Below are 14,746 nucleotides of genomic sequence, written 5' to 3' on the forward strand. Positions count from 1 at the left end.
AGAACCATATACTGTGTGTGCGGATATATATATATATATATATATATATATATATATATATATATATATATATATATATATATATATATATATATATATATATATATGGTATTGGCACAGAGTCTTGGCACAGATAGGGGTTTGGCAAATGCAGAGAAACATGAGAATGGTCTTGCAGTGACTAAAAGTAGCACAGATATTCACAACTCAATATACTAGTACTATCCAAAACCTGGATCTGGGCCGTACCCATCCTCCCTCCCATCTGTTTGTATTGGGTTTTTGTTTTTTTTCCCTTCGCCATTATTGTGTTATAGTAAACCAGGTGGAAACATTGAGGGGAAAATCGCGTTTACCAAAAACCTAGATTAAAAAAAAAATAATAATAATAAAATAAATAAAAATTTTTAAAGCGGTTTGATGCCGAAAGGGTTAACGATCCGGACGCTAATTGCCGCGCGAGCCTATCAAAGCTCTGCACCCGGGCCGGAAGTGAAGGTAACGTGAGAAACGCACGCGCCGCCGTTGTGTAAGTAATAAGCGCGCGTACAAAACACTCGCGCGACACAGTCGCTCGCGAAGCAACATGTCTGTCTCTCTCTGGGGCTTTTTGGGGGTTTTTTGGGTTGTTTTTTTTTTGGGGGGGTGGTGGGGGTGGAGGAGGTTATGGAGCCAAACCAATGTGCAGCGGGACACCGCCGGGACTCAATGTACTTTTTCCATAAGGGCGGCGGTAGAAACAGGATCTCGACCGTGACGAGTGAGTAGCGCCGCTGCTGCCGTACCGACGCGGCGCTAGTTTTCGACGCGACACCAAAACAAGAGCCGAGGCCGCGTTTGAAAACGACTCCAACCGGGGTCGTGGCTCCCGTCGCCGCCGACTCACGCCGAGAGTCCCGGCTCTGCGTTCACCGGAGCGGATCGTTACAACTAAAATGTCGAAGGGGGGGGGAAGTAACAACACAGAAGTTAGCGCTGCTCCAAACGTCTGACGTTGAAGCAGCGCTGTGGATTTTTTTTTTTTTGTTCAATATAATATTATTCATTATTATTATTTATTTTAATCTTTTTTTTTTTTTTTTTTTTTTTGGAACGGCACCAAGTGGAAGAAGCGCAATAACAACACGCCGGCGACTTACCTTCCCGCAGCTCAGACGCGGGCTCCGGGGTTTTCCTTTGGGTCTTACCTGGAGTTGGTCCACGGCAGCTCTGGTGGCTCCTCGTATTTGGGGGAAGAGGGCAGCGTGTGTGTGCGTGCGTGCGTGCGTGCGTGTGTGTGTGTGTGTGTGTGTGTGTGTGTGTGAGTGTGATCCCCAAACAGCCCAGTGGCAGTGTACAGGGGGCTGCAGCAGAGCAGTATGCATTGCATACTTTCTCTATTAAAGCATGTTTGAGGACAGAGCGGGGTGGGAGGGGTGAGGCGGCGGACCCCGCCCCCCCACCCCCCGACACTGTGGACCACCCACTGGAAAGTTTGGCGTTCTGCAGCCCGGTTCATAAAATCATCCCTCCGCAGAGGCTCCCTCACTGTGCAATAAAGAGCAATAATTAACATTTCAAAAAACGAGTTCATTTCGTCATCGCTGTCGTGCGGTCTTAACTAACCCTTTCCTATAATGTATTTTGGTTCAAAAACCCTCCCCTGGAACGAAATCCAAAGTACATTAATCAGCATAATGTATGTTTTTATTATTATTCTTTTTTTGTATTTTGTAAATCATTTGCAAAGACGATGCTTGAGCATGGGCAAATAGACATTCTGCAAAATGCGCTGGTGGACGGTTTTCACAGAGGAACTTTCCGATAGCGCGCCATAAAATGCAGGTTTAGCAACGGTTATTACAAATGGATATTATAGACATATTTGTGCCGTCATTTCTCCCTAGAAATCAATTCTACGTGTCATTCCTCGTTGTAATTGTCGCCCTCATGCCTCCGAAAACATTTATCACACCTTGGGGGAAAAAAATGAAAGAACCGGTGAGTGTTTTTGACGCAGAGTTGCTCATTTATTGAAAGTTGAAGTCAGTTTACCATAACCCATCAGCAACAGCATATGATTAAAGATGTGGCAGTCATACCTGTATTTGATTTGTCGCCCGCTATAAATATTACTAAATGAAAGTCTGCCGAATGAGATCATAACTGTCAGTGTTTCATTGAAACTGAGATAAAGCTGGCAGAGGGCTGATTACTCATTATTGACTTCCAGAGAATGTGCTCGCTTGGTGTCGATTTGTTTTACACGACGAGAAAACATCAAGCAAGGTGAATGTAAAGATAATGGCGAGTGTCTCAAAGAAAAGCTGTGGCGTGCACGTTGCAGAGAGAGAGCGAGCGAGCGAGAGAGAGAGAGAGAAGGACAGTGAGAGTTCAGTGGCCTGTTGCAGCCTGGTGTGTCTGAGATTCTGTTGGACTCTGATCTTGAGGTTTATTTAAGCTGAATTCCGTGGGCTCATCAGGACCGGGTTACAAAAATCCTCCTATAGAACTAGAAAGAATGTGCAGCGCATACAGTTCTGCATAAGGCACAAAGGCATGTCTTTAGAGGAGGGGGCAGGCATCAAAAGACAGGCAGAGGAGGGATTGCTTTAGAGGCTGGGGGCAAAGGAGGTATTTTGGAGCTCCATTCAATGCCATAGAGCAGGAGGCGTACGGTTTTATAGTAAAGGTTGAGAGACTGTTTTCTGGGGTTGGGGGATGAAAAAGCCCCCCTCCCCACCTCCCCGCCACACCCACCCCCAAACCGCCATATGACTTTGATTTATGGTAATTTGCTCATCATTGTGCTTCTCTTTAAATGACTGTCGTGGCTACAGCTTTTTTTTCAAGGTTTTCCCGTTTTCTAAGAGCTGACAATAGCGAATTCTTGTTTCAGACATCTTTTTCATCAAACTACTTCTTGCCAGGCACCATTTTACAAAGCCGTCTTTAATATATTTTTCTTTATATCTCGGCAAACTTATTTTTACTTGTATTTTATTTTTTAAGCCATCTTCAATGCTTAGAATTTGTAATTAGAGAATACAGATAATTCTACTCATGCAATGCAATGTTCTTCGCTTATATAGTAAAATATCAATTATCATTCATTTATTGCAGAAAGTTCCCACGTTTTTTTGCGACGTGAGGGGAATATGAAATTCTTTGGAAACAGATAAAATATTAAAACAATGCATTAAAGCGCGGAGATAGTATGAAGCGGAGAGAGCAGATTCCCAGTGTGCGTGTATAAGTCAGTCACTGTTACAGTAGATTGGTTTGGGCGATGGCCGTCTCTAAGCCATCCCCATCACCTTCTTGATCCAGTCCACGTAGACTGAGACGCGGATGAAAATGTTGGGTTGGCCTTCGTGCCCGCATCGCCTCATGGGGATGATCACTCCCTCCAGCACCCAGCAGTCGCTGTTCTGACACGCCAGGGGACCCCCGTAGTCCCTCTGCAGGACGACAATGAGCAGACAATGACATTTAAGTCACAGCTAATTATTCGCCTTGATTACGAATCACTGCGGCTGCTGAGTTTCGGGACATCTTTTTGCTGCCGGTGACCAACCGCCGGTTTTGGACGCCTTTTTTGCGGCCAGCAACGCGGCCTTACAGCACCTCACACGGGAACTCACCTCGCAGGCGCCGACGCCACCCTGGAAGGAGCTCGTGCACATCTCGTTCTCTCGAACGCGGCCCCGAAAATACTTGTTGCAATCCCTGTTGCTGAGAACTGGGATTTGGGCAACGTTGAGGACAGACTCATCTCCAGTGCCTTAAAAATAGGGGAAGGGATAAGGCAGTCACCAAACTGTTGCGGAGGAGGGATACGAGCAGAGGTAGACACAGGCAGTGTAATTTTGTTTTTTTACAAATGTGATGTTTTGATCTGATGATTGACGACTCCGCCACCCCTTAGTTCGATACAATACAGTTTTAACGGAAGAAAACTAAAAGCCTTTCGAAGGGAGTTTTCTATCACTGTTATTATCTTGTCTGTTATTATCTTGTCACGTCTCCGTTTTTCACTGCAAAGGACGACAGGGGGTTGACCCGACGTGGAGTTAAGATTCATATACGAAATTCCCTGGACTCACCCCTCGTCTCGCCCCATCCAGCGATCTCACAAGAAGTTCCCTCGGTCACAATGTAGCGCTCAGGTGGAAGGCAGATCTGGGAGATGCGCTCGTTGAACTGGGCCGGGCTGGGACACGTGGAGAGAACCGTGATACTAAATGGTGCTGTGTGTATCTGTGTGTGTGTGTGTGTGTGTGCGTGCGTGTTTAGGAGAGTGTAGGCTCAGGGCGGCTGAAGGGTGTGATGGTGGGTGATATCTGCGTGTGTGTGTGTTTGTGTGTGTGGGTACGTGCGTGTGTGTGTGTGAGCGCACTTGTGGGTACACACTATTCCAACTGAAGCATGACGAGCTGGGACTCGGACGGCCCGCAGACGATCTTGGTGAGCGGAATGGTTTGCACGCCCGGTTCTCCCTCCTGAGGATCGCGGAAAAGCGTACCCATCATGGCCGAGTAGCCCGGGAGGTCCACGTAGCTGTGCAAATGACATACACAGCGGGATACTTTCAGACGGTTATAAACATGGACATGTAATAACCTAATGTAATAGGTTATTATGCCTTCTGCGATAGTTATTATGTATTGTGGAGTAACAACTTTTAATGATGAATATGTCATAAGCCAACGCATGAGGTAATTACACACCAAATTGTATTGATTTTAGTACATGAGAAAATTTGACTTGAAGGCCTATTACAAGATGAGGGAAAACGTATTACCTATTGCGTTTAAGATGCGTATTACGAAATGCAGGCGTTATCACATACTGTAACGAGCCATTACGTGCCGCAAAACAACAGAGCGTTCCTAAAATCCTCTCAGTAGGTACAATTTGCAAAATCATACCAGGAGGAGAAACACTGCTTGGTGCTGATCACCCAACGGGGGTCCACCAGGGATCCTCCACAGAAGTGATTTCCCTTCCTGCACAGAAGCAAATCACAGGGGATCACACGCCTCCCGTGGAAACGCATCCTGTTGCGGATCATTTCCACAGCGGGTCCGTCTCCCACCTGTCCCTGAGGCTCACGGTCCACGGAGAGTTCCCGGGGACGCCGTGCACGATGCGCATCCTTTTGTTGGCGCGGTCTTCTCTTTTGCCACACTCGGTAAACGTGGGCTCCTCTGTTTCCACAAGCAATAATAATAATAATAATAATAATAATAATAATAATAATAATAATAGTAATAGAGGAAGTTCAGCTCAAATTACATTTAATGTTCATAATGGTTAACTTTGAATTCAGACACTGACCTGCAGGTTTAATGATGGGAAGCTTTTCTCCAGCTGTTCCAAAAACAACATAAAGCCAAATATGTGGATCAGTCGTAGGCAAATAAAACATTTTCTGTCACCAAAATTATATTTCTTAATTTACGGATATTTGTCTCTCATGTCATACTGACTACTTTGTTGTTTTGCATCTAAACTCAGTAGTTGATTATATAAAAGACTCGAAGAGTGTCACTACAGAAGGGATCTAATCTAATATCTAATAAGTGATCAATGCATGAGAATTCCATGACCAGCTTCTGCTTCCATTCTGTTTCGTTTTATATATGGCCATAAAAAAAAACCTCAAACCAGCAAAACAACTGTGGGTTCTAATAGTCACACATGTTTTTTCTTTTACTCAATTTTGATTGATGCTTAGAAATAAGATCATCTATCCAGTACCCCGTCTACTGATGAATTTACACTTTCTATAAAAAGTTATTTCATTGGTTGTAACAGGCTCCCAAAAATACAGTATGGGGACAAACTGCTCCATACCACACTGTTTGATGGCACAGTAGTCAAATTCGGTTTTGTGGTCCGTGGTGTAACACCAGGGTCCATGCTGGTCCCCATCAGGGTTGCGGCAGTAGTTTTCTGTTAGGTTGGCCTCAGGATGGGTCCTTGGGTTAATCCTGGAAGACCACGCACAATACAATTGAGGCCTTTAAAATGGCTGGGAAGACAGCACAGACAGTATTTTTGTGCAAACCGAACGGGTTTTCATGCTGTCCTCCATGATCATTCAATGTCGATTCGGCTTGAAATGATCTTCTCTCTCTACGCACTTTGTTCGATGAGGTGTGTTAACGTTCCACTTCTGACAAATGATGCCCTTGCGTGTCTTGCGAACCATTCCTCTGTAATTTCTCCCGTTTTCGTGGTAGCAATCTAAAAATAAAACCAGACACTTCGATTAGTTTACGCCCTTTACTGAATCCGCTATTTGAAGGTTCTGACCGTAGGTCAGCGAGGTTCTTCTTTAACCACTTTGAAGCGCTTAACGAGAGATCCTTTCACTTTTTTTTTTTTTTTCCTAATTTGTTATTGTGTTTGGAGTAGATTCAACCAGCGGGGGGCGCTGCACCTTCCGCTTCGATATCATCTGCGCAGCGTTTGATTTGCAAGCAGAGAGCCGTCCTCATCTCGGGCACAGATGTAAAGCACCAGGGAGCCTCCGAGCCGTCCGGGTTTCGACAGTAGTTCCCCTCCAAGCCCCTGGAACAAGTGTACGACACAGTGAGCGGCAGGTTGGAAACAGTGTTATTGGCCAATCAATAATATATTGATCCCCAAATTGACCAGTTTAAGTTTTTATATTACTACAAGGTTCTTTTAGGTGATATTGACGCTCAACGTCTGTGAGAAAATAATCAGTGACTCATTGGATCCCGTTTGGTCTTGATGAATATCTGCTCTTATATTGAAGCGAGATCCATGAGGCTCCTGGTACCCCAAAAATGTACAAATTAAAACCAAATATAATAAAGCAAAATAAATTATAATAAAATAATATATTAATAATAACAAAATAATTTGAATTATATAAATGATACAGTTCATTTAAAATATAACAAATAATATGTATTTATATAAATAAATAATAATAAAAATCCACTTGCAGGCTAGTATATTTACAGAGACCAGGACCTCTGTGTGACACTACTCAAGTATTTCCTTAAAAAATATTTCAGCCCCTTTTAGCTGTTGCCCACATCACTCTCATGGAAACAAATGATCCCATTAAATTTTTCAACAGCCCTTCCATTTTCCACACTCACTTGCACTCGTATGTGTTTGGGTAGAAGGGGTGCACGTGGGGGTACTGGGCGTCCCAGCGCTGGCAGGGGATCCCCGACGTCGTCTCGTTCACCTTGCCACGGTAATCCTCCCCACGGCCACGGAAGCAGTTGGTGGTGTAGGTGGAGCGGTGGCGTTTTTTGGGAATCACCACTGATGTCAAAAGGAAAGTCATGACATGAATACTGTATCTTATAGGCCTTGTATACGTATTGTGGATAAGAGCCACACTGGGGGGGGTCCTTACAGCACTTGCTGATCTCACAGCTCTCTCTCTCCACCTCGGGGTCCGTGGTGTAGCACCAGGGAACCGGGGAGGCGTCGGGGTTACGACAGTAGTTGTCGTCAAGACTCTTGTCTGGATACCTGGAAAAAATATATAATAATAATAATTTTGTTTTTCGAAAGGTAGCCTCGAATTTCCCAGGGTGTAGAAAGTCCACAAATTGACCAAATCTCACTTTTTGGATCATTCATAAACACACACAGAGACGCATACAAAATAGAAGTCATGCATCATTGAATAGCTGGTTTGTACTTTTCAGGCTGGTAGATGTGTTGGTGCGGGTACTGCTGATCCCATCGCTGACACTCCCTGCCGCTCACCGTGTGATCCACCTGACCCCTGTAGTCTTCCCCGTTACACGTGATGCAAACCTCTGGGGGCAAATCCAAAGTTAAGTTACACTTTATTGATCCTTGTCGGGCCATGTGTCCTCTGCGTTTGACCCATCCTAACTGTCCAGTCGGGCACAGGAAAGCCCTGGTTTGAACCCAGGACATTCTTGCCATGAGACACACATGCATCCATCAATGCACACAATGTTATGTAGATGAAACGATGACGCGCCACACACACACACACACATCCTCCTCGCGTCACAGGCTGAACACAGCGGCATGTACCGTCTTTACAGTGGTGAATGTTGCAGCTCTCGTAGCGTCGCTCTGGGTCGGTGGTGTAGCACCACGGCCCGATGCGATCCCCGTCTGGGTTCCTGCAGTAGTTTAACTCCAGACCGTTAGTGGCGGTGGGAGTCCACCTGGGGGGTGGGGCAGCGTAAACCTCCGTTTACACAGGATTTACAATAATTAAATCAACTTGACAAAACCAATTCAGGGGAAAATAAAAATCCCACCTGTGATCATGGGGAAACTTTGACCACCACTGCTGACAAGTGTGGCCACTTTTAGTGGTGAAAACCTTTCCCCTGTAGTCTTCCCCCTTCTCCACGATACACTTCCTCACATAGACTGGAATGAAACACACCGTTCCAGAAGGCATTTCACATTGATCTGTCCACTGAACACGTAACATCCATGCCAAGGATCTAGCTCTAGGCTGGATGATGCTTTACTTCCACTTGCATTTTTTCAAAGTATAATTTTGGTGTGACATCTACAAAATGATTTGACAGAAAGTTGTTTTTCTCCATTAGAGATATTTGAAAAGGTGTCAGACTTTTGTGTAACTAAAACCTTGTAGCCTGATAGACAATGACGATCTCTGTTTTGGTGAGAAGTATAGTTTGGTATAGTATATTGCAGTATATCATAGAATAATATATGGTTGTATAGAATTGCACATCATAGCATAGTACATATTCGTTTACCATAGTATAGTATAGTATAGTGTAGTTTAGTATATCATGATATAGAATGATACAGTTTATAGTACTATACAGCAGTAAAGTGTAGTATATCACAGTTTAGTATAATATAGTATAATAAAATATGGTCTAGTGTAGTGTAGTATAGCATAGTATACTGTAATATATCCCAGTATAGTGTAGTAAAGTATAGTGTAGTATATCACAGCAAGGTATAGTATAGCATAGTATACTGTAGTATATCCAAGTATAGTGTAGTATAGTATAGTATAGTATATCACAGTAAGGTATAGTATAGCATAGTATACTGTAGTATATCCCAGTATAGCGGAGTACAGTATAGTATAGTCTATCACAGAAACGTATAGTACAGAATAGTATAGAATATCACAGTAAGGTATAGTACAGTATAGTATAGTATATCACAGTAAGGTATAGTATAGTATATCACAGTAAGGTATAGTACAGTATAGTATAGTATATCACAGTAAGGTATAGTACAGTATAGTATAGTATATCACAGTAAGGTATAGTACAGTATAGTATAGTATATCACAGTAAGGTATAGTACAGTATATCACAGTAAGGTATAGTACAGTATAGTATAGTATATCACAGTAAGGTATAGTACAGTATAGTATAGTATATCACAGTAAGGTATAGTATAGCATTTGGCCGACAGTCTCACCCTTTTTCTCATAAAGGTCGCAGTTGACGTTTCTTTTCACCGCCGCGTTGCTCCCGTCTCCGACCCAAGGCAGGTGCTTGCAGGTGACCGCTGCCCGTGTCTCATAGTTGAAGGCTCTGAGGTGAGCGGCATTTTTATTCAATGTCGTTTCATGGAGCAATGTCGTTTCAACAGGGTTTGGTACGCTACGTATGTCCCTGTGTAGAAAGGCCTGGTTACCTGCACTCCAGCGACTGCAAGCAGCGCGTGGCACAGTCCTCCAGGACGAGGCCCGGCAGCATCAGGACCCGGGCAGAGTTCCACTGAGTGGGGACCAGCTGCCTCCCCTCAGAGCGCTGGAAGTCATTCAGAGGACTGCGATACACTGCGTGGACGGACGCACGCACGCATGCACACACACACACACACACACACACACACACACACACACACATTTAAAAAAAAAATATATATACACACACACACACACACACACACACACACACACACACACACACACAGTTGATTTGAAATGAAATACATTTCAATCGTGACTGCTTTTAAAAAGGTCGTCTAAATCTATTATTCCTGGTCGGGTTTGTTTTGTGTTTCCATGAACACTGGCACCAACAGCAACATTTGGGCATCGGCCTGCACACATATAACCTTTGGACCAAGACACTGCAGCTGGTTTGTGACGCTCTAAGAATACCATCAAAGGCCTGTCGCACACATTTTATTACCAAAATGTAACTGTGTATATATCGATCACAACTAGTGTACAACATAACATAACTGAGCCAGTGAAAAAATATAAAACAATTCTGTCTTCCCTTGATTTTAGACCCATGTAATAAAGCCAGTACCAGCTGTATGACTGTAATTTGTACTTTATTTATGTAAAGGAGGTGGCTTGGACACACACATGTATAACATAAATCCCTTTAAATTGAAATGTCTTACCTGTCAACCCGTTGCAAACTGTCAGCAGAAGACAGGATAAGAACGCTTTCATTGTTTCTAGTCCGTTGGATGTTTCTGACACCACAGAGAAGCAGACAAGTCCTATTTCCCAGAACTGTATTCCTGTCCCTCCCCCCCCCCCCCACCCCCCCCACCTCCCCAAGTGAAATCAGACCTAAGGTCCACAGGCTCACAGGGCAGGCCTCATAACGGACTTATTCTAACGCATGGAGGCTGAAAGGCGCCGAGAGCCACGAGGAAGCTGTGTTTAGGACATAAAATATTGACTTCAATGCAAACCACCCACAGGCGAACACTGAGACCTTGATCACACACAGAGGCCCTTATCCCCGAAACACTGCCGATCAATACTTGAACTAATCATTAATCACGAGCGGACTTTCGCAGGCTTTTGGACGCCGCCGGGAAATGTTTCCCTCTTTAGGCAATTACAGACTTTTTGCGCCCTTTGCCGCGCGGTGTTCATCGGGCTGGACAAACACGCAAGTCCCAAGCGCGTCTCAGAATGCAGGCGGAGGTGTCACCGTGGCCGCTGGGGGGCGGCAGGGCGACGGTGGGAGGGACCTGCTCTTGTTTTTTTCCGGTGAGGAACCAGAAGAGCGAGTCGCCGGTCCTCCGCGGAAAGAGACGGATTTCACAACCATATCATAACCTGATCACCTGTTCGAGCAGGTAACGCAGCTGCGCCAATCTGGACTTTGATCTCCGGCTGACAACGGCATATTGTAACATATGAATAATAACAAATAGAAATGCTTAAACATAAATAACTTTCTCAATTATAATAGTGCCAGTCTATTACGACTTATTTAAAGCTATTAAGTTTTGATCATTATCACAGTGTTGTTGGTGATATTATTATTGTTATTATTATTATTGTTGTTGTTGTTGTAATTGTTACTGTTATTATTATTGTTGTTGTTGTTGTTATTAGGTGACATTACTTACTGGCCCCTACTTTGTTCACTGGTTTTCCTCCAGGATGTCTGCTGTGAAGATGACCGAGGGCTTGCTGGAGGTGGCGTCCTGCAAGGCGCCGCTGTTCTACCGACAGAGCGAACCTGCGTCCGGGGCGGCGAAGCGCCGCGTCCTGCTGCTTCACGGCATCCGCTTCACATCCGAGAACTGGCTGCACGTCGGGACGCTGGAGACGCTGGCCAGAGCCGGCTGCCGCGCCGTGGCTGTCGACCTGCCGGGTGAGTGGGGGCCGGGGCCGGGTTTGGCGTGAAGAGGCTTTCCGTCTCAACTTTGTCTCCCGTCGGGTCAGAAATTGGAGCACTTTCCTCATCCACGCCAATGTATTCTTCTTAGTTTCGCTTCCCCTCCGGTCTCCAGGCCTTGGCAACTCCAAGTCGGCGGAGGCCCCGGCGGCCGTCGGCGAGCTGGCCCCCGGCGGGTTCCTGAAGGAGGTGTGCGAGGCGCTGGGGCTGAGCGCCGTGGTGGTGGTCAGTCCCTCGCTCAGCGGCATGTACTCACTTCCCTTCCTCTTCCAGCACCAGGCTCTGGTGCAGGCCTACATCCCCATCGCCCCCATCTGCACCGAGAAGTTCACCGCAGAGCAGTACCAGAGCGTGACGGTACGGCGACTGCGGAAGGGCCGCGGCTCCGATCGGGTTTCACAGCTCCTTCACCCATTCCTGTGCTTTTCCTTTTTTCCCGTTTTTTTCCTCCCCTCCAGATTCCAACCCTGATCGTCTATGGCGACCGAGACACTCAGCTGGGAGAGGCGTCGCTCGGCAACCTCGGTAAAATGCCCAATCACAGCGTGGTGGTGATGCGGGGGGCGGGCCACGCTTGCTACCTGGAGGACCCGGACGCGTGGCACCGGGCGCTCACGGAGTTCCTCGATGCGCTCTGAAGATCTCCTGCCATTCCTTCACACCACGACACGAGGCACGCAGAAATGAACCAGAAACTTTCTATTCATACATTTGTCGTGATGCCCCAATCACACGGAAATCACTTTGAGTCGCCCTGCGTCACGTAAATGAAAGGCGTCGTGCACAAACCTGCGTAGTCTGGGATTTTGGCAATCTTTGTGCTTGCAGTGAAAAACAAAGCGAAAAATTAAAAATTGAAGATTAAGTGTACCACCTTTGGTAACCTCTTATAGACTGCTCGAAGAGAGATTGCTTGAATTGAAATACATTTACAAGTGAGATTATGGAATATGTCGTATTCAAAAAGAGAAACGCCACACTGAAATGAAGTGAAAAATATGAACATTATTTAATAACTGATTCTCTGTAATAAACAATTTGAAAATATTTTACAAGGAGTCACAGACACAATATTTTACAAATTTTGCCCTCTTCTTTTTTTTTTCAGCTTCATCTATACAAAAGAATGGAGCGACATGGACCAATGCCCAGAAAGAAGGAGCTAAATCTTCCACACACAAACATTCATACTCACGCACAAATTAAATCAACTGAAATAATAATAATAATAATAAAAAATATTTTAATTCAGATCTCAAACTTACCAGCAGTGCTGTATTCCTATTTTTTTTTTTCAACTTCACTTAAAATTTGACTGATTTTACTTTTTTGTTGCTGTTTTTTTCACACATTTGTCAAACATGGTCACATAGCACCAGACTACAGACTACAGAATCACATACACACGTGTCTTTCCCAGACCCGCTTACACCTACGCGGCTCCCTTCCACCCTCCGACGTGTTCCATTGTTCTTATTTTTTTACTTTTTTGGCAAACGTAAAATTTTCTGAAACCATGTAAAATGGACCCGTGTCCCTTCCCAGAACACTTTGGTGTTTTATACCGTTGGGATACACACATATACAGACATCACTATGACTTCCCTCTGACCTTCTGTTGGAGACCCACTCCCCCGAGCTGACACAGGCGAGTGTAGCATTCATCTATAGACGGCGCAAGTTGGGACCGATGGGCAGAATAATGGCACAGGACAGAGACAAACAAATGCCAGAATAGAACGCAACGTCACGGCCTTGGGCATTCAATTATCGGCCCGTGCCGAAAACACTTGAGAGGAGCCGACGAGATACATCTTAAACGTCAGCTCGGTTAACAGTCTCTTAAAACACGAGAGTTTTTTTTTTTGTTTTGTTGTTGTGGCAAGCCAGAATTGTCGGGAGCCTCGCCGCAGTTGCTATGCCGGCATGTTTGTCTGGTCAAATATTGTCTCGGACTCTGTACAGAACGCGTGACTCGGGTTAAGATCGCAGCGTGACGCGGCCCACTTGAGAAACACGACGACGTCGGGCGGGCCCCAATCAAAGTCAGAGCTTGAAATCGTCAGAGCTCCCACCACTTCAGGCAATAATCAAACAGGCATTATTCAAGGACTGGTCATTCCAAGACAGAGTTAAATACAAAAGTAGATCTCACTATACTGACTCCAGAACACCAAACACCCAGGGTGAGTGACTATTTTAAGAGGGTCTGTTTGCATGTGTGAGTGTGTGCATTAGAACAAGAGAAGGACAAGAGGCAGAAAGTGTAAAGTGTGTGAAAGAAAGAACAACAGAACCAGAGCCCCGTACTATATAACACTAAGGCATTTAGAGAGGCCGCTATGTCGCCTTCTAAACAGAGAACACACGGACATACTTGACATTCTGTCAGACACCTCTTTGAGTCAAAGGGGGACTGCGTTGCTCCCTTTGGAAAATAACCAAGTGAACTTACCATTAAAGATAGACTCAGAAGTTTTTGTATTTTTTTTGTTTGTTTTTCGGTAAAATCCCTTTTTGTCCCCCCGTGACATTAACTTTATAACACTTTGTTCATTGCGAGATTCAAACGGGGGGGGTGGGGGGGTGGGGGGGACAGCTACGCTACCACAACTGTCGTTCGTCACACGCACGCTCGGCCCGTTTGAAAGACATTCCCTTTGGGGTTTTAACACAAACTATCGCACATCCACACACAAACACAGACACACACACACACACACACACACACACACACACACACACACACACACACACACACACACACACACACACACACACACACACACACACACAGGATTCAGGCATGAACTCAACTATAGCAGTCAGGTGGCCCTATAAATGTTCTATGGCCAGTTAAGTCGCTTTATACTGATAGTGTACCATAGCTCTATAAATGGCCCTGTAAAGGAACGGTATAGTAACTCCATATGATGGCAGTCAAGTAGCTCTAGAGGGGTACAGTGACCACAGCCAAGCATGTGATTACATCGAGCTAGAGCCATTAGCAGCGGCTCCGTATGAAGCGGTCTCCCCCGAGCCTCTGAGGGCCGCTCTATAAAGGTACTATACAGTAGCTCTACTGTCTGCGTCCCAAAAACAAAGTGCGTCAAGGCACTATGAAA

The 14,746-nt window shown here is 45.2% G+C and overlaps 2 protein-coding genes across 2 annotated transcripts; one reads left to right on the forward strand and one right to left on the reverse strand.

Annotated features, from left to right (window-relative positions):
• Nucleotides 1-1,985: 1,985 nt before the first annotated feature.
• Nucleotides 1,986-10,487, reverse strand: mst1 (macrophage stimulating 1). The gene is made up of 18 exons (XM_080001505.1): nt 10,381-10,487; nt 9,658-9,802; nt 9,439-9,554; nt 8,280-8,394; nt 8,047-8,183; nt 7,679-7,799; nt 7,388-7,506; nt 7,122-7,293; nt 6,428-6,558; nt 6,129-6,231; nt 5,839-5,975; nt 5,320-5,352; nt 5,078-5,189; nt 4,911-4,988; nt 4,393-4,539; nt 4,086-4,192; nt 3,624-3,763; nt 1,986-3,440 (listed from the first exon to the last, which is right to left on the reverse strand). The coding sequence occupies exons 1-18, from the start codon at nt 10,430-10,432 to the stop codon at nt 3,279-3,281; spliced, it is 2,127 nt and encodes a 708-aa protein (XP_079857631.1). The 5' UTR covers nt 10,433-10,487; the 3' UTR covers nt 1,986-3,278.
• Nucleotides 10,488-10,994: 507 nt separating this feature from the next.
• Nucleotides 10,995-14,164, forward strand: abhd14b (abhydrolase domain containing 14B). Its single transcript, XM_080000288.1, has 5 exons — nt 10,995-11,073; nt 11,383-11,597; nt 11,737-11,978; nt 12,080-12,294; nt 12,730-14,164. Exons 2-4 carry the CDS (start codon nt 11,384-11,386, stop codon nt 12,257-12,259), a joined length of 636 nt encoding a protein of 211 aa, XP_079856414.1. The 5' UTR covers nt 10,995-11,073; nt 11,383; the 3' UTR covers nt 12,260-12,294; nt 12,730-14,164.
• Nucleotides 14,165-14,746: the final 582 nt, after the last annotated feature.

Source organism: Zeus faber, assembly GCF_960531495.2.
Source record: "Zeus faber genome assembly, chromosome: 5".
In the NCBI taxonomy this organism is placed as follows: Eukaryota; Metazoa; Chordata; class Actinopteri; order Zeiformes; family Zeidae; genus Zeus; species Zeus faber.

Coding starts and splice junctions, on each gene's coding strand:
- abhd14b (XM_080000288.1), top strand. CDS start 11,384: ATGTCTGCTGTGAAGATGACCGAGGGCTTGCTGGAGGTGGCGTCCTGC. Junction 11,598..11,736: donor CGTGGCTGTCGACCTGCCGG/GTGAGTGGGGGC, acceptor TCCGGTCTCCAG/GCCTTGGCAACTCCAAGTCG. Junction 11,979..12,079: donor AGCAGTACCAGAGCGTGACG/GTACGGCGACTG, acceptor CCTCCCCTCCAG/ATTCCAACCCTGATCGTCTA.
- mst1 (XM_080001505.1), bottom strand. CDS start 10,432: ATGAAAGCGTTCTTATCCTGTCTTCTGCTGACAGTTTGCAACGGGTTG. Junction 9,803..10,380: donor AGTTTGCAACGGGTTGACAG/GTAAGACATTTC, acceptor CCGTCCACGCAG/TGTATCGCAGTCCTCTGAAT. Junction 8,395..9,438: donor CGACCTTTATGAGAAAAAGG/GTGAGACTGTCG, acceptor GTTTCATTCCAG/TCTATGTGAGGAAGTGTATC.